At 37.2% G+C, this 20490-nt stretch overlaps 1 protein-coding gene across 2 annotated transcripts in view; it reads right to left on the bottom strand.

Moving 5' to 3' along the window:
* Nucleotides 1–20490, bottom strand: part of TTC17 (tetratricopeptide repeat domain 17) — a 140737-nt gene that overhangs the window by 118235 nt on the left and 2012 nt on the right. For both annotated transcript variants that reach the window (XM_059931412.1, XM_059931413.1), the window contains exon 2: nt 1800–1889. In XM_059931412.1, coding sequence (XP_059787395.1) covers nt 1800–1889 — 90 coding nt within the window. The remainder of the gene's footprint in view (nt 1–1799; nt 1890–20490) is intronic.

Below are 20490 nucleotides of genomic sequence, written 5' to 3'. Positions count from 1 at the left end.
TCAATGACTTGGTAAATGGCATTTTTCCCCCTACACATACTCTAATTTAATTCTCCTTTCTTTATATTAAATAATACTGCCACTTAGAGAGATAACAATAAACATATATAATGGTGTCTATGCATCTGAAAATAAAAACTACTTTCTGCACCACTGCATCTTTCTGAACACTGTGTTTAAGCTTCCAAGCATGAAGCTCAATAAATATATCTATTGTCTTTTTCCTAGTATTCATAAAAATCAACATTTCCAAATTTATAAGCGACAAAACTGGTAGGAACAAGGTGAGATACTATTTAAAAAATGATGAGGTATTCAAGTTTTATAAATATTCCTAAAGTGCTACTACCTATACACAGCTGGTTAGTATGTGCTATAAGCTCCTCCTTCTTCATTTACAGAAATTTTTAAAATATACAATTATAACTACTGCTCTTGATAGATGTACTAGTTTGAATTTATATAAGTGAAATTCAGAACTTTTACATTAACTAGAAAATGAATGGCTACCTGGTTTTACCTTTGGTTTAAGCCAAGAGATAAGGCATTTGCCTCTGGTTCTGCCATAACTTGTTTTGTGAAAATCAGGCAATTCACTGTCTTTAGGTCTAATTGTTTCCTTGATTCTAAAATGAGGATGACCTTTATGATGCCTTCTAGCGCTCAAAGACTCTGACTCTTATTATTCCCAATAATTTTCTAAATCTCATTTTGCAAATTGGGTTACTTTTTCTGCAACTTAAAGTTTCCTTAAAATTTGGATTCAATTTACACTGTAACTTTTAAGAACAGGTTTTATGAGAGAAAAAAGAAACTTTTTGAAATAGTTAATACTCTTTGCTACTATGAAAAATCAGTTTATGAAAATCAATGATAGAAACAAAAAGGTCAGATTTTATTAGCACTAATAAATATCAAGTTTTCAAGGTGTGGGAAAAGAATTTGAAAAAGAACAGCTATATGTATATGTATAACTGAATCACTCTGCTGTACACCTGAAACTAACACAACATTGTTAATCAACTATACTCCAATATAAAATAAAAATGAAAAAAGAAGTTTTCAAGATGCAAAGTGATGAATGCTTTTCACCTCAACCATAAGAACACAAAATACCAAGACCCTAGTTTTTACTAGCTGGGAATTAACAAAATTATATTTTTATGAAGTATTCAAACCATTCTTCCTTTTGATATTTTACCCAAATTCTCCTTCCAAGAATATCCTGAGATAATTCCTTTCCATGGAAACTTTGTTCAAGGATATAGTGAGTCAAGAACGAGGCATAAAAGAGAAAAACAAATATCATATATTAACACATACATGTGGAATCTAGAAAAATGGTACAGATGAACTGGTTTACAAGGAAGAAATAGAGACCTATGTAGAGAACAAACGTATGGACACCAAGGGGGGAAAGTGGAGCGGGGGGGTGGTTGTTGGTGGGGGGATGAATTGGGCGATTGGGATTGACATGTATACATTAATATGTAAAAAATAGATAACTAATAGGAACCTGCTGTATTAAAAAAATAAATAAAAAGTAATCATAAAAAAATAAAACAAAAACAAAAATGAGGCATAAAACCCAGGCTCTGGTAGTCTGTTTCTCTTACTATTGCTCAAATGGCATTCTGATTTAAAAAAAAAAAAAAAAAAAAAGGACCATCTAAAAGTTGAATATTCCTGTAAAAGTCAGAAGATTTAAGAAATAACAGGCTTTACTTATTCTCTGAACACAACAGCTCCTGTGAAATGCAACAAGTATCAGCTGCATATCACATATCCAGTTGCCTCACCTCCAATTCTTTGAGGTAGTTAACTGTTGTTTCTTGTCTCATTAATATGACTAAGTCATGGGGATGCTTCAAGTTCATAGGTGAATCCACCTGCAAGCAAGCAAACAGTAGATAAATAAAGCTCAGATTTCATTAACGTTTGTTTGGATATGCCTTAAATTACTGTTCAATCACCATTATAATCAGTGTTAGGTGCTCAGTAAACTCAAGGGGTATTTCAAAAGTGATCACATGTAAATTTCGGCAAAGAGAATGAGAGGTTCAATAGCTGTCCCTTGAACTCCAACTTGAAAGAGCAAGCTTTCAAAGTGAATATTCTGACTTGACTAGTCATGTAAGAAATATTCAAGAAGAGAAGTATTTGGAAATGAATGATAAATTCCTTAAAATATATTTTATACCTATACTAATAAAAATAGATTGCTTTGTCTTGATAGCACATTCCATATCTGAACAGGTCTGGCGGCAATAAAAGGAAAAATATGAAAAGCATCTATTTTTGCAGGCTATTTGCAGAAGCCGTAAATCAGAGATAATATAAAATAACCTTGAGACTTACAGTTTACAATTCTTGTTTCTGAATCATAAACAAGCAACTATGTTGTTGAATATGTAGGAAAAATGAACCCTCATATGCTGGTAGCAGGCTTATAAACTTATTATTTGGAGGGTTCTTTGACAACATATATCAAAATTTTAAAAGTACATACCCTTTGACCTAGGAATATAAATTCTAGGAAACTATCCTATAGGCATTCTTTAAACAAGTGGGCAAAGATATATACAAGGATGCTCACTATATTACCTTTAGCTGCAAAAAACAAACAAACAAAAGACCCAACAAACCTAAGTCCAGCAATGAGGGAACAGGGAAATCCACTGTCCCGTGGAATGGGATACAGAAAAATGAGATCTACTATCATGGAAAGATGTTCACAATGTATAATTAACTAAAAGTAATGAAGAATAATAAGTATGCTATACTTTTTTTAAGAAATTACATTTTTATAGATATAGATGTATACATGTCTGTATATGCACAAAACTAAGTTGGTTTACAGTGATTTCTTTTGGGAAGTGGAATTAAGAAGAGAGGTACATTCGTATCTTTTACTTTATACACTTGTATATTTTTAAATTGTCTATAATACACACATAATATGTTTATAATAAGGAAAAAACAACACATACACACACACGGGGTTTTTTGAATTTCAAGAAAATCTAAGACAGTGGCCTTGGAGTCTAAGAGATGAAATGAAGTTCCTGCTATCCCTTAAGTGTTAGATTGTCAAATTATAAACTAGCTCTTCAGGAAGTTCTACTATGAGAAGAAACTACTGGGCTGGCCAAAAAGTTCGTTCGGGTTTTTCCATAACATCTCTAAGAATCTTTCTATAATCTCTAAGAACTTGACATCAGCTCAATTAATTTTAGAACTAGCTTTTTAAGTGCAGACGATAGCCTTGCTTAGACCTTGGTGAATGCAAGCCTATTTAAAAAAAAAAAATTTTAAAAGAGGGAATGGGAATTCCCTGATGGTCCAGTGGTTAGGACTTGGTGCTTTCACTTCCAGGATGCGGGTTCAATCCCTGGTTGGGGAACTAAGATCCCACAAGCTGTGCGGCATGGCCAAGAGAATAAATAAATATTTAAAAAGAGGGAATAAAAACAACATAAGTTCAATATTTACTTTAATAATATGCACAATAACACTGGGCGATGTTGGGTGGCTGCATATAAAACTCATCTGCCTTTCCTCATTCTACCACCTCAGAGATGCCACAGGAAAAAGAGATGCTAGTCTGGACTAACCTCCACTCATACTTTCATTGCAATTGTCTGAACTACATAATCATCATTATGCAGTTATGGATAATTATAATCTCCCGTGGTCTCTCTTTTATGACAAAATCCCTTCAGTGCTTCCCCTGGCCTTCCTACTATACTGGAATTAACATTAAAACTGGAGTCTGAATTTAAAAGGCACTAAAAATATAATAGCAAGGCCTATACTTGACCACCTGAGCTGTGAATCTCCTCTATCAAACAATCAAACCTGGCAAAGGCCTACAAGCAAAACGCTAGGTGTTTCTCAATGAGGTGTGGAAACTTTTGTTTCTCTTTTCATTGTATCTCAGACATCGAGAGGTAGTGATTTAATACATCTCTCTATATTTAAATGAGGTTTTTAGGAAAAAATTGGGGGAGGGAGAAGGAATGTGCGAGTATGACATTCCCATTCCAAAATACCCAACCAGTCTGATTACCTGACATTTGGAGAACTGTAAGAGGAATGACAGAATGAGACAAATGAAGATTTACATTAGAGAAATACTTAAAGTATAATCTTATCTTTAGATTAAAAAGATACTACATAACCAGCATGGGTCTGGCCAATATTCAATTGTGAGAAAGTACTTTTCATTTCCTTGAAGCATTTAGTTCAACAAAGATACAGTAGCTAGAGATGTTATAAAGATAAAATTATGAGCAGAAGGAAGCGAGTCCACTGACAGTTTGACAGCTGTGTTTCTCTTTTTGACTTGGCAGCAAATGGCATGGATCTCTGCCAGATTAGGGTTGGTTACAGAAGATTTATAGCCTGACACATATTTTTATTGAGGTACTTTCAAGTTCTTAAATTTCAAGACTTTATGCTAATTATCTTTGGCCAATGCCAATCAGTTTGAATTTCTCTCCTTTCAAATACCTCTCCTCCTTAGAAGATTACGAAAGATGTTTGACATGTCTGCTAAGATGTTTGACAACTCTGTAAATACTACAACATCCATTCAGCTAAATTTATTAAGTCTCTATGAACCAGGCGCACTAGGAGTCCATAACTGGAGTGTATGTACTCCTATTTTATATACAACGTGAGAAGGGATTGTAATATCCCTTCAAAACCTTTAGCATTTAGAAGTGGCTGCTATAAGCCCAAGGGCAAAGAGTGATAGAAATTACAGAGAGGTAGGTTAAAAATGACATAACGCATACATAAGATCTCAAAGCACTTTATGGCTTTTTCACAAAGGACAAACAAACTTCCATTGCTGCACAGAACAATAAATGGTGCTTATAATGATCTGAATAAAAAAGAAAAAGTGAAATTATTTTCAATTTGCTGTACTTAAGGTAAGAAAGTATGAAATACATTTTAGAGCAAAATTTAAACTGCAGGGAAAAACTGACCATGTATTTGGAAATTGGCTGTAATGGAATTCAACTATTCAAAATCAAAATGATTCATTTTCTTAAGACTTCCAGGTAAACAAAGTTTCACTGTTACCATAGCAATTTATTTTAATAAAGAAAATGACAAATTATGTAAGACAATTCAATTTTATTTTCCTTTTAATATATTATATAAGCACATGTACCCAATTGTATATAACAACAGTAAATACCTTACTCATATCAAGTTCATTTTCATATGCTGCCATCTCTAACCAAGATATTGGTAATTCCTGCACTTCTAATCTGGAGTTCTACCTCTGTGAATTCAGTAAAATCACATGGTAATGTCACTATATAAAGGTAATGACTTCACTGCCAAGTTAAACAAAGGGTGAACAAATTAAATTTAAAAAACCAATCTAGGGAATTCCCCGGCAGTCCAGAGGTTAAGACTCTGTGCTTTCATTGCCAAGGGCGTGGGTTCGATCCCTGGTTGGGGAACTAACATCCCACAAGCCACGCGGTGCGGCCAAAAAAAACCCACCAAATCTAAAATAATCAATCTAACGAAATAAACATTTTTGAGTTCTACAAAATCAATCACTTTCCACTGGTCCTTCATGATAAGAAACTGAACTTTTCTATTGTAACATTAGTTCTACCCTTCATATGCAACTTATTCTTCACATATGATGAATATTTTTACCTGTTATTTTTAAAAAATGGTATTCAAATGAGTACATGAAAGCAATGTTAATAGGGAACTCACTCTATTCCCACCAGCAGTTTGAAACTGATTAATGAAATCTTATATTATGCCATAATCATTAAAAAAGAATTTCCCTTAGGTTAAAAATGGGATGGAATATTTAAATCTTTTATTCAGAGTTTTAGATTATTTAAATATTGAGACAATATGACGGAAAACATAAATAAAAATATTCAAAGCAACCAAGATTTCACCTCTACCTTAAATGACCCCACTTAGTATTTACAGTTTTTCTTATCCAGTACCTGCAATCTCCTTCTTGTGGCAAAATACCTGCTTTGCTTGGCTGGAAGCATCCTTCCCCACATGGGAAGCCTGATCAGTGGATTCCTTCCCCTTGTATCTTGGTGATTATTTCTGAGAAGGGACATTAACCAAGTAGTTAGCTTATACTAAAGAGTCCCTAATCTAGAACTTTTGTTTGAGCTATTGGGGAATAGCCATCTTGTACCCACAGTGGGCCTGAGAATGGGGTTAAAGAAGTAAACAAATGAAGACAGAGAAAAACCTATCCTGGTTATACTGTTTGAGCCCTGGATCAATCTGTATCTGTAGCACTTAGAATCTGTCCAAACATTCCAATGAAAATTTTCAAAACTGAAAGTCTTAATGCTATTGCTAAACCTCTGCCTAATTTTCTTGAGGCCCTCTGTCTAGGGTATCTTCTTTTTTTAAATTAATTAATTGAATAATTTATTTTTTGGCTGTGTCGGGTCTTAGTTGTGGCGCGCGGGCTCCAGAGCGCATGGACTGTAGTTGCAGCTCGCGGGCTTAGTTGCCCCGTGGCATATGGGATCTTAGTTCCCTCGTGGCATATGGGATCTTACTTCCCTGAACGAGGGATCGAACCAGCGTCCCCTGCGTTGCAAGATGGATTTTTAACCACTGGACCACCAGGGAAATCCCTGTCTAGGGTATCTTCTTATCCTTGTGGCTCTTTTATGAGCCACTGTGCCTTTGCACATGCTAATTCCTCTACTTGGAATGCATTTCTCTTCTTATGCTTTTGATGAAAGCCAAATGACTTGGCTCAAATGACATTTCTTTTCTGAAACCATCCATCTCTTGAGCTCCCATAGTATTTTATACATATTTCTGTATTATCATTTATTACATTGTTTAATTACTGTATGGCTGTCTTTCCAAAAAAAAATTTTTTTTTTGTATTCCTCTTTCTACCCTCAGTACTTAATGTGCTTTCAGGTACACGTTAGGTACATAAAACATTGTTGATTGTTTGATGAAAGTGTCTGATATCACATTTGTTAGATTCTCTATCTCCTAAGGCATTATGGCTCACTGATGACTATCTGGAAAGGAGGTAAAGAGGCTAAGCCACCAGGAATCAGGAAAAAATAAGTCCTTGACAGGACTATGACCAGCTGTGTGACCTTAAGCAAATCACCTTCCCTGTCAGGGCTTCTGTTTCCTCATCTATAAACTGAGGGCACCCAACCTAATGACTTCTAAAAATTCCTTATACTTTTCAAATCCCACCTCTATAAAAGATTTAACACTATCATAAAAGTATCACTTTTAACCAGCCTAACCTATGACACTGAAGTAATCTGATATTCAAATGAATGAAGTTATCATTCTTTCAATTTGCCCATATAAACTTGTACTCACTTTAGGCAAGGGACTATTTCCAAAGCTACAGTTAAAAGCTTCTTTTAAACAATCTGTCAAATTAAACCAAGGCTTCAATTAGCAGTGGCTACTTATTTCTGAGAGTTAAGTTGTTCATTGTATCATAGGCAAAGTTAGCCCTCTCTGTCCTTTCACTGCTTAATTCTAAGAAAGTTCAAATTAAAAATAATCTTTTTTTCTGATTTACAAGCTAAATATATATGTTACTATATAAAAACAAACACATTATAGACAATATAAAGAAGAAAGTTAAATTACTTGAAATCTCACTTTCAGATATACCTGTTGTCATATACATATATCATGTCAGGATAACTTCTCTGCATTTATCAATATATACATATATAGCTATGTAGATAAATATTTTTATAAAAATCAGATAATATATCTACTGTACTGTATCCTTCCCCTCTCCATTCTTCCCTAAATTTTATCAGACTTCTTTCCCAGTAAATACAGATTTATATGATCATATTTAGTAGGTAATATTATATTAAAGTCATTTACCTAGTTTCCTACTAAAATTCATGCTCTCTTTTTAACACTATTGTGACGAATATCCTTACACTTAATTTTTTCGACAGCTGTCACAATTATTTCCTTCCCAGAACAAGAACTGTTAAGTTAAAGGGATTGCGCTTTTAAATTTATATTTTTTACTAGTTTTTCTCCAGAATAGTTGAATCAACTGAAATTCCTAACAACAATCACTGAGTTTCTATACACTCTTAGGGATGCAGAAAAGCGTGAATATATTTTAATCTCTTTGTTGGTCATATATATTTCTTCTTTCGTGTACTTATAAAAAAATCTATCTCTTTTTAAATCCATCTGACAGTTTATACATCATATTTTATGAATGGTGGTTTCTAGTTGGTGGAACTCCAGATGATTATTCTCTTCTGGTTTGTGTTTTCCGACTTTTTCTGCAGCAAACACGTACACTTAAATTTACAAAGTATTTCTTTTTTTAAAGTGCTATGAACAGGTCATCTTGTTAAAATGAAACTTTAGAGTGCTATGCAACATGCTTTATTGTATTTAAAAACAAATAAACAAACTGTAATGACAAGTATAAGCTCAGATCTGAGAAACAATCTTGTAGCTTTTCCTTATATACTCATAGAGAAAAAAATTCCTCTCACAGATATGGGGCCAGGCAAACACTCAAAAAGGCAACATCTATTGTATTTTTTTGTTCCTTTCTCACCTCAAATTTTTACCCTTATCTCAAATCTAGTTCACTGCCATTTTCAAATGATTGTCTAAGGAGCCCTCACCTTTGTGACCGTTGTCTGGCTAATACAGTGGCAAGCAAGATGAGTTTTAGAGAGACAGAATGAGAGGGGCAGAAAAGTCTGTTGCCTTGACTTTGCATGCAATTCTCTCTTCAGGATTCAAGTCCAACTATCATGGACTTGCACCTTTTTTCAGGTTTAGAGAAGTGTAAGTTCACAAAATACCAGTTCAGCCTCAGCTCTTAAGAGGAACTGAGGTTGCTGGCTGTAATAATTGCCAAAATTTTAATATGCAACATAAACAGACCTTTTACTAGAAAAATTTAATTGTATCAGATCAATAAAACACTATTGTTATGAACTGTCAAGATTTGGAAATATTTTTATTAAAGATGACTTTTTCACTCTTACAGCACTTGTATAGTATTTTAGTGAAAAATTAAAAACCAGTCTCAATTTTATAGAATACCAAGTTACCAAACTAAAATTAAACTTTAAATAAACAAAAATGTTGAATCCTGACCATCATATGAATTTTTAATGGCCTTATATATTTTCTAAACTTACCCTCAATTAGATTTTACTTTCTCATTTTCAGTTCTTGGAAGACATAGTTGTAAATACTTAAACTCACATAAAATAATCTAGGTATCTGAAGTATATTATATAGCTATAATCTAGATTTGAACATGTACAGTGTTGCAGCCAATTTTATTAGAATATTCATGTCAAATAATCACCATTTCCCCAACTGATTAGCAAATAAGTAACCATTTTCAACATGAATAACTAATGAACAAGTTTTTATAACTGTTATCAGTCTACATTTTATGATGTTGCCAAGAAATATACAAATAACATAATGAATAAAGTAAACAATTTACAACTTTACAAGGAAAGAAAATGAAACAATGGATCAGGACACAAGAGTCATGAATATTTCTCATCTGTGTACTTATGATATTCTTAAACATACACAGAAAAACTGTAGCTGTACAGTTACAGTGGATTTATATGTAACTCAGAAGTGATTCTCATTCCAGCAGCAAATACTGAACACAGAACAATGGCCCAACAAAGATGTCTATGTCCTAATCCCCAAAACGTGTGAATATGTTAGGTTACATGGCAAAAGGGAATTAAGGTAGCTGGAGACTGGACCTTTGGGAAGTAAATAGATTTAGATGAGGTCATGAGGTTGGGGCCCTCCTGATGGGATTGGTGTTCCTGTAAGAGAAGATACCAGAGAGCTTGCTTTCTCTTTTTCTCTGCCATGTGAGGACACAGCAAGATGCAGTTGTCTGCAAGCCAAAAAGAGAGCCCTCACTAGAACCCGACCATGCTGGCACTCTGATCTTGGATTTCCAGCCTCCAGAACTGTGAGAAAATAAACATCGGTTCTTTAAATCACCAGTTTACGGAGTTTTGTTACGGCAGCCCAAGCTAAGACAGATTTGTCAATCAAATGTTGGAAAAGGAACACTAAAATCAGTGCCAGGAATTAAACCTTAGTACCTTTATCATTATTCAGATGACGGCAAACTCAACAGCCAGGAAATTACTCTGCTATTTCGTACTGGAAATTGCTGCTCTACAAGAGACAACTGAATAAAGTTCAACTTGATTAGTCATCAAAACACTGGTAGTATCAACTGTGGGGGAAAAGAAATCAGCTTGACTAATCTCTTTTATTGCAGTCCCAACAAGTGTGAAATAAATATTAATGACAAAGGTTTAATTTTTCCTATGAAGATAAAAAAACTTAACTGAAGGTTCCTTTCTGTTCATATTTCTACTGATGATCACAACACCGTTTAGCTAAGAGCAATGGATGGAATAGAGGTCTTTCACTAGAATTGGATTATGAAAAATTTTTTGCACATCCCAAGCAATGCTGAGCATTGTCAAACACTCCTGATGCAGTCCTTTAGGAGAACAATTTAGCAAATCTAAGAAAATTAAATATATGCATTTTTAGAAACAGGAAATTCCAATTCAAAGAATTCATCTTACAGATACACTCAATATACGCATAGAAGCATGCAAAGATGAATATATTAGCACGTTTACTCTCTGCAACAATGTTTGCGATAGCAAAAACAGAGAAACAATCTAAATGTCTGCCTCTAGGGAACTGGTTAAATAAACTACAGAACACCCATACAACCCAATACTATGCAATCTTAATGGAGAAGAGGGTAGCTTTCTTATTTCCGATATGGACAGATGTCTAAGTTTTATGAAGTGGATAGAAGATAACGGTAAGACAAAATGTTTCCAGTTGTACGTTTAAAAATAAAGAACTACGTATTTGCAAATGCATAGAAACTTTTGGGAAGAATACACAAATAATTCTGGTTGTTTCCAGGAAGAAGGATTGTGGGTAGTTATGAAACTTTCACTTTTCATTTTATAACACACTAAATAGTCTGAAAATTTTTTTCAACAATTATCATATATTTTATAGTTTAATTCAATTTTAAAATTAAAAAACATTTTTAAAAGAAAAATTTTAATTTTTGATGAGTATTTGTTTTACAAATAAAACTAGAGAAATATTTTTCTTTATGTTAGTAGCAATGTTTAGCACTGCAGAGAAGAGAACAGGGTTCAGAATCAGATCTGAGCTTGAGTTCACACTCTGCCGCTTCCTACTTGCATGGCTTGGGCAAGGAGTTTAACTACATTCTGCCCAAATTTATTTAATAGATCAATACCCACATCTTACTGAGTCTGTATGATGACCAAATGAGATAATGAACATGAAAACACTGGATAAAGTGTTCAGTGAATTACAGACATTCAATTGTTTTTATTACAATAAAAGTTACCTGTTGATATCCTAAATTAGAGTCACTTCCATGTATGACTGTATAAAACACAAACTCTACTAAGGCAGGGACTATATCTCCTTCACAGCTGTATTTCAAGTACCTAACACAGTAAGCATCCAAGTATGTACTGAATGAGTGAGCTAAGCTTGCCCAATGCAGTAATAGGCACACAAAAAGCACTCAGCAAATACTTGCTCTAATAAAAACGTTCCTGACTCCATTTGACCACTTTTGTCATGTGTTGATACTATTCTCTTGGGTTCTACTAAAGATTAATTACCCATCTCAACTCCCCACCAAGCAATTAGACTGAAGGTGGAAAGGCCTGACCTTTGGGGGCGGGACCTCTTGCCAGTCACCTGATTTCAATTGAAATAACTAAGTTCCTCAGAGGGAAAATGAAGGCTGAAAACGTTAGTTAAAAATACATAAATGAGTTCTTTTCAAAAGTTAGACTCATGGGACTTCCCTGGTGGCACAGTGGTTAAGAATCCACCTGCCAATGCAGGGGACACGGGTTCGAGCCTTGGTCCGGGAAGATCCCACATGCCGCAGAGCAACGAAGCCCGTTTGCCACAACTACTGAGCCTGTGTTCTAGAACCCGGGAGCCACAACTGCTGAAGTCCGTGCTCCTAGAGCCCGTGCTCCACAACAAGAGAAGCCACCGCAGTGAGAAGCACACACACCGCAACGAAGAGTAGCCCCTGCATGCAGCAATGAAGACCCAATGCAGCCAAAAATAAAATAAATAAAATAAATTTATTAAAAAAAAAAAGACTCATGACTAACTGACTTTACTACTGACTAAATAAATATGGAAAGCACAACAGTGTGAATTCCTAATAGTATGTCTTCAAAGCAAAATATAAAGTGACAACCTAAATTTATACAATATTCAATTAATTTAAATAAGGTCACAATCTCAAATATGAGTTCTTTGAACATACCATAAAAGGTATGCTATAGAGGTAAAATATCCAAAATAGCCAATAGGAAAGTAGATTATCTTAGGCACCATTTTACAACTCTGGGTTAGAGATACCATGTTCTTAGAAAAGTCTTAGGCTGTCTAGACCTTTTATTGGTAACAGGGAGAATGAATGAATTAGCTTGCCCCCTTTAAAGTAAATGCACCTCCCTCCTGCAGACTATTAAAACAATGGTGGGGGCTTCCCTGGTGGCGCAGTGGTTAAGAATCCGTCTGCCAATGCAAGAGACATGGGTTTGAGCCCTGGTACGGGAAGATCCCATATGCTGCGGAGCAACTAAGCCCGTGCGCCACAACTACTGAGCCTGCGCTCTAGAGCCTGCAAGCCACAACTACTGAGCTCACGTGCCACAACTACTGAAGCCCATGTACCCTAGAGCCCATGCTCTGCAACAAGAGAAGCCACTGCAATGAGAAGCCTGCGCACCACAATGAAGAGTAGGCCCTGCTCAGTGCAACTAGAGAAAGCCCCCATGCAGCAACGAAGACCCAACGCAGCCAAAAATAAATAAAATAAATTAATTTTAAAAAACAAAAACAAAAAAACAACGGTGGCCCTTCAGTATGCTGATATGAGATGCAAGAGCTAATACAGGAGTAATTACTGCTTGCACACACAGACATGCATATACTCTCTCACTTATGCAGTATCTACTGAGTTGGCATCATGTGTCAGGCACTGTTTTAGGCACTAGGGTTACTTCACTGAACAAAACAAAGTTGTTGCCTTCATAGAGTTTATGTTCTTGTAGAAAGACAGGCAATAAAGTATACCTTACAATACAGTGCCAGTAATAAATAATATGAAGAAAAATAGAGTGAGAAGACAGAGTGATGGAAAGAGATGCTGTTTTAGACAGCTTGGTCAGAAAATGGGTGACATGAGAACAGAGGCCTGAAAGAAGAGAAGGACTGAGCCATGTTGATGTCTGCAAAAAAGTGCTTCAGGCAGATGAAGGAGCAAAAGCAAAGGTCTTGGTGAACCAAAAACAAGTGAACTTGGTGCTTTAAAAACCACCTGACGGCCAGTATGGCTGAAACACAGCACACAAGAAGGAAAGTAGTATCAGCGCAGAGAGGTGGCCAGGCGCCAGGTCCCAGATCTTGCAGGGCCTTACAGGCCATGGTGAAAACTAGGTTTTATTATTTAAGTGTGATGGGAAACCACTGAAGGTTTTCTGATACTCTTTGCTTCCCTTCCCCCAAGACCCCTCAAGGAGTGGCATGACCAAAACTTATGTTTTTTAAAAGACTGCTTTGGCTAATCTGGGGAGAACAGACCCTATGGAGCAAACGTGAAAGCAAAGAGACCAGTTAGGGGGCTACTGCATAGGTTCAGGAGAGAGATGAAGATAGTCTGGACCAGGGTTGTAAAAGTAGAGGCAGAAAGACATGGCGGGATTCAGAATACATTTTGGAAGTTAAGTTGACAGGTTGTTGAGAGATTGGGTATGAGATGTGAGAGAAGGAAGAGTCAAGGAATATACCAAGATTTGGGGCCTGAAAAACTTGGTAACAGGTGTGGTGGAGTGGGAAATCAAGAGTCAGTTTAGCACATGATGTATTCGTGGTGTCTATTAGGCAGTTAGGTGGACAGGTTGAGTAGGCAGTTGGATATATGAATCTAGAGTTCAGGGAGAGACTGCAGATTTATATGATATTTTATGCCATGAAACTGCATAAGATTGTCTGGTGAGCCACATGTACAGAGGGAAGAAAAGGGGCACACCAATATTTAAGACTCACAAATCAAAAAGGAATTCAGCAGAAGAGAATGAGAGGCAGGGGATTTAGAAGGAAAACCAGGAGTATATGTTCAGGAAGTCATGTAAAAAAATAGTTCAATAAAGTATGAAGACAAATGCTGGGTTGCTAAGAGGTTAAGTAAGATGACTGAGAACTGAGCACCGAATTCAGCAATGTGGAAGGCCTGGGGTATCTTGACAAGAGTTGTGGGGATGCAGGACTGATTGCAATGGGTTTAAAATAGACCTATATGAAAAGAGGAAGGAGAGTCGGTGAGCACAGACAACTCTGCTGAGGTGTCTGGCTATAAAAGGGCCATAGCGTAGAGGAATTCCTTTTGCTCTTGCCATGATGGAGCACAGCTGAGATGCAGGCACTGCTCACACCCAGCTCCCTACATTTCGGAGTGCAAAGCTGTTCTAATTTTTGACCTGAACTGCTGGCAAGCCCTCTTATTCCTGACTGTCAGAGTGCCTTCTGTTCCCTTCCACCAGAGCGGCTTCTAAACTGCAACAACTGCAACCCCACAGCTGATCCTAATCCCTCCTCAACGGTGCAGCTGCCAGTTGCCATCTACCTTGCCTCAGCCCTTTCCGATTCTTTTTCTGTTTTTCTTGTTTATCATTTTCCTGTCTCTTCTCCATACATTTTATGTCTGAGCAAGAGCTGACCTTTCAGATATATACTGTCAGCAGCAACAGGATGACTTCCCTGGCAGGCACAACCTGATCACAACAGAGAGGCAAGAGTAATCTCTGAAATTATGGCTCTCACCTGTGTACAGCATGGTTTCTGAAGGCCTCAGGGCTGACTCACTGATGGGTTACTCGGAGATTTAAAGATCTCCTGGAAGGTCTGAGGGTTCCTTTAGGCTAGTCCCTGATGACAACCACATTGGTGAGTATCGTAAGGCTTCATTCAGACAATGGTAAATTCCTAAAAGGTATCAATAGGAATCACTTCTCATACTTCCTTATATCATCCATTCAACAGGTATTACCGTAGCCTATGTGATTAAGCGGTGTGAGAGATGCTGGAGTTGCAGAGAAGATGGACACAGCTGCTCCCTTCAGAGAGCATATCGTAGTCTAGTAGGGTATTTACATAAGTAAACAGACACAACATGGTATGGCAAATGCTCTCATAAGGGAATGCAGGATGCTCTGAAGGCACATTGAAAGAACAGCTTATTCAAATCTGTGCATCATAGAAGCTTCCCTGAGAAAGTGATGTTTAAGTTGTGAAGAGTATGAGTTAGCCAGATTAAGATGTTTTGGGGGAAGAATATGTACAAAGGCCCAGAAGTAAGTGAGAACAGAGCATATTTGGGGACTCTGACAAAAGTTAAGTATGACTAAGTATGTTATGTGTGTATATTGAGGTGAGAGTGGGGCACTCAAGAATGAGCAGAGACAGACTAGAGAGAAGGAAGGGCCAGATCTCAAGACATGTTAATGAATTTGGACCATATTCTGGGATATGTACCAATCTGTTAAAGGTAGTTTTTCCTGGGGAGTAAGAATGGGTAGAGGTAGGAGGACTTCATTTTATTACTTTAAATACTACCCTAGTGTTAGGTATTTATTTTTACAGTGCCACGCATCACTTTTGTAATTCAAATTTTTTAATTAAACAAAAAAACAAAGAAGGTTTTAAAAGATTACTCTGCACTGTGGAGAAAATGAACTAGAAGTAGGACAAGACTAGAAGCAGGGAGTACAGTTAGGAAGCTACGGCAATTAATTAGGTGGTTGGAATTAAGAGTAATGGTAGCGGCTACGGAAAGAAGCAAGATATAATTAGAAAGTAAAACTGAAAGCTGTTGGTAAGGAAGAGGGAGAAATTAAACAGGACAACCAGATTTCTGATGTGGACCAATAGGCAGATGATGCATAGTGGTGTCTTTCATTCAGTCTGGGAAAACAGGGCATGACATAGGTGTAGGTGTAAAACTGAGTTTAGATTTGGTCATACTAAGCTTGAAGTACCTAGAGGACATTCACATGGAGTTAAAAGTTAACACAGAAGTCTTGAATTTATAACTCTGGAGAAAAAAAACTGAGTTGTAGAAAGAAATGTAGATATTCCCAGCATACATATGGTAACTTAAGTTTTGGGGAAGGATGACATTTCCCAGGTATACAAAGAGAGTAAAAATAGAAGCCTGCAACAAAGGCTGGAGGAAGAGCAAGATCTAAAACTGAATTTCTCAGAATGATCTGTGACCCATCTGCATCATACCCTCCTGAGGAGTTCGATAAAAATGTGGAAACCTTGGCTCCACCACCAACCTACTGAATCACTCTCAGTGACCTGGGAATCTGAATTTTAAGCAGGCACCCCAGATTATTTTCGTGCAAAGTAAAGTTTGAGAACCACTGATCTAGAAGATAAGCGGAGGTGGAAGAGCCAAAACAAAAAACAAAAAAACCCAGAAGGTTAAGGGGCTGTGCTCTGCTCACCCCTAAAGAAAAATGAGAATTTTGTGTCACAGTAGCCAGTGGAAAAGAACATACCCTTCAAAGCACTGTGGGTTGGTGAAAAGGAAGCCATCAATAGATATTTGTTCAATAAATAATTGGGAAAAGTATTTAAAGTTATAATTTATCTCTGTATATTTCCAAGCTCCTATTACTACTCTACCGTATAAACAAACTTAATACCTGGGTAATTTATAAGAAGAAAAATAATAGTGGGAAATATCTTTAAAAATGGATTGAATGAGAATCACTTTTGATGTCAACGTCTAGTATAAATTGCAGGTGCCTAGCTACTGAATAACCAATATGACCTCTAGGTCCAAGTAAATCCCTTAAGTGTATAAACATAGAAACATGCTCTATGTCAAAAGATGGGTTCAGTTTTGAAAAGCACCAAAATGAAGCTGTCAGCTTCACAGTACGATACGGATGCTCTCTCCCAGATTAACCAAATCACTTAACATGAGACCAAAATTAAACCACTGCTTCACTTATAAGCTGTTAAAAATCAATAAATAAAGATTTAGCCAGTTTGTCCAACTAAATATGATAGCTCTTCCCTAGGTCACAGTTGCTGAAATAGTTGCTTATCAAAACAGTTCTTTGCCAAGTTTGCTAAGCTTCAGAGCATTAGTTTTGTCAGAAATCTCATTTGTTCTGAGCAGTTAAAAGGATCTGTACTCCGAAGACATCTGTTTGACAGGAGGCAAAATGATTAAGTGACCCCCCAAATTAATTCACACCTATTTGGGACCCTCCCCTATCCACCCACCCCCAATTTAAAGTTATCACAAAACATTCTGCAAAGGTAAAGCAAACTGGAAAAGAGAAGACATCTACTTCATTTGGTTTTATTTTTCTTTCTGTTCCTTCCTTTGTAGGTGTTATGCAGATAAAAAAGCACTTCAAACTTAGTATAAAGTGCTCGCTTACACATTACTGCAGATAAATACATTTTTACTTATTGTTACCACTAAATGCCATTCATTAGTTGTGTCTTTGGGTGACCTTCTCTCCTATGAGTCGTACCATATATTCTTTAAGAATTTTTTCCAAATCTAAAATGCCATGGTTCTAAGATTGGAGGAGAAGGAAACAGCAGCAAAGAAAATAAATAATATAATGTTATGAGAGAGTTGATACTCTAAATCTTTAAGTTTTAGACCTAACTAACATTTCAAGAGTTCATCTGTTAGCTGGTAAGCTGTAACATGAAGCATAAATTTTTCCAAAGAAATGATGTGACAGATAGGCTCTTAGGCTAATTCACAAAAGTTTATTTAACCTTCAGTGCAAGAGAACTGCTAGGCACTTGTGATTAAAATAGAAAACAGGTGTTGCCACAAGAGTAATTAAGCAAAAACAATGTCAAAATGAAACAAACAAAAATTTATCTTGAAGTCAAACAAAAGATCTAGTTACTGTAGATCTTCCTAGTAACTAGATTATAAAAGCTCATACCTCAAGTCCATGGACTCCAAGTTAAGGACTCTTGCTTAAATAAGGTGAGAGGATCTTACTAGTTTTCAGGTACAGGGACATTAGGGGTTCAGAAGTATGCCAAAGCCCAAAGCTGGGAGAACGGCACAGAGCTGGAGAGGAGAAAGAGAGGAGGCGCTTTTCTTAGATGTCCTCTGACTGCAGTGGGAAATGAACTTAGTGACTGGAGCATTCTCTTCACATCCCAGCTCCAGTATTCCCTGGACAACACTCCTGGGAGTTCAGTGGCAGCTCAGTAAACACAGAGCCTAAAAACATGGATGGCATGCTTCCTAGATGGAGCGGGGACTGTGGAAAGGAACAATTCCCTGAGTCGCCATGCCAAGTACTGGACATCTGCTACTGCCAGAAGCAGCCTCAGCTTTGACTGTGAGGAGGCTGCCTGGAGGAATGTCTGCTTCCTTGCTCTGACTGAAAGGCCCATTTCAACCCCCTACAGATCTACGGCTTCCAATATATATGCATGTTCACAAGTCTGCAGTCTGTAATCTGTGGGTGCCTATCTTTATCATCTGCTAAGGCTTGAAATAGAAAAGCCAAACGAATGTTCTCTTCTTCTGGGAAGGACTGCTTACTGTACTTAAAACTTTAACTATAATGATGGAAAATGTCCCTATCTAAGTCTGTATTTTGGGCAATTCAGATTTCTAATTCATAAGTACTTCCCCACATTCACTCTGGAAAACAATGATCTATTACACTTAATTTGGATAGGTTTAAATATCATGTGAAGGACGTCCCTGGTGGCGCAGTGGTTAAGAATCCGCCTGCCAATGCAGGGCACACGGGTTCAAGCCCTGGTCCGGGAAGATCCCACATTCCACGGAACAACTAGCCTGTGTGCCGTAACTACTGAGCCTACGCTCTAGAGCCCACGAGCCACAACTACTGACCCCACGTGCCACAACTACCGAAGCCCAAGTGCCTAGAGCCCGTGCTCCACAACGAGAAGCCATCACAATGAGAAGCCCATGCACCGCAACAAAGAGCAGCCCCTGCTCACCACAACTAGAGAAAGCCCGCACGCAGCAACGAAGACCCAGCACAGCCAAAAATAAATAAATAAATAAAAATAAAAGTTTAAAAAACTAAATTAAAATAAATAAATAAATATTGAGTGAAGAGTTTCAAAAGGTATTTTCTAAGACCTGCTATTTCAGTTTGCCCTTAACCCTTTCCCTAATATTAGGCAACTTTAAAAATGAAATCAGGGGGATTTCCCTGGTGGCGCAGTGGTTAAGAATCTGCCTGCCATTGTAGGGAACACGGGTTCGAGCCGTGGTCCGGGAAGATCCCACATGCCACGGAGCAACCCCGCGTACCTAGAGCTCGTGCTCTGCAAGAAGAGAAGCCACCACAATGAGAAGCCCGCACACCCCAACGAAGAGTAGCCCCCGCTCAACACAACTAGAGAAAGCCCACGCGCAGCAACGAAGACCCAATGCAGCCTAAAATAAATAAATAAATAAACGTATAAAATTAAAAAAATTTTTTTTTTTAATGAAATCAGGGAGCTCCCTGGTGGCTTAGTGGTTAGGATTCCGGGCTTTCACTGCCGTGGCCCAGGTTCAATCCCTGGTCAGGGAACTGAGATCCTGCAAGCCGTGCGGCACAGCCAAAACAATGAAATTATACTTCTGTTCTCACTCAGATGTTATAACTAAAAACAAGTAGCAAGGGATTTGGTATGCCTGGTAAGACACAGTACATATACTAAATTTTACTTTATTTTTTTTGATGTGGACCATTTTTAAAGTCTTTATTGAATTTGTTACAATACTGCTTCTGTTTTATGTTTTGGTTTTTTGGCAGTGAGGCATGTGGGATCTTAGCTCCCTGACCAGGGATCGAACCTGCTCCCCCTGTATTGGACAGTGAAGGTCTAACCACTGGACCGCCAGGGAAGTTCCTATACTAAATTTTAATTAGTTATGTCTCTGAAAGTATGAATAGATGTGCAGTACACCCAAGTCCACGTACTAAAGAGACCTTTCAATTCTTTAATCAGTATATCCAAATGTGATAATTAAGCACAATGTAAATTGAGGTTTGGATTCTGCCTGCAGTCAAATTACTGCCAGGAAGGGCTGCATGGGTAATGTATGCAGAGCTATCAGAGTGGAACTCAGAAGCTGACTGTGAGGTCCAACTCTCTTACTTTATTTACATGGGCTTTTCCCCTCAGATTAAATCCAACTTCCCTTCCCTAGCCTCTTGTTGTCACACTGTAGTCACCAACTTTATTTCTTCTGGTATAAAATTTTGTAGTTGCCTGGACTTAACACTGTAAATGTTATGTAGCAAA

This window comes from Balaenoptera ricei, chromosome 8 (assembly GCF_028023285.1).
Source record: "Balaenoptera ricei isolate mBalRic1 chromosome 8, mBalRic1.hap2, whole genome shotgun sequence".
Lineage (NCBI taxonomy): Eukaryota > Metazoa > Chordata > Mammalia > Artiodactyla > Balaenopteridae > Balaenoptera > Balaenoptera ricei.
The sequence above is the reverse complement of the archived record's forward strand: the minus strand, read 5'-3'. Positions and strand labels throughout refer to the sequence as shown.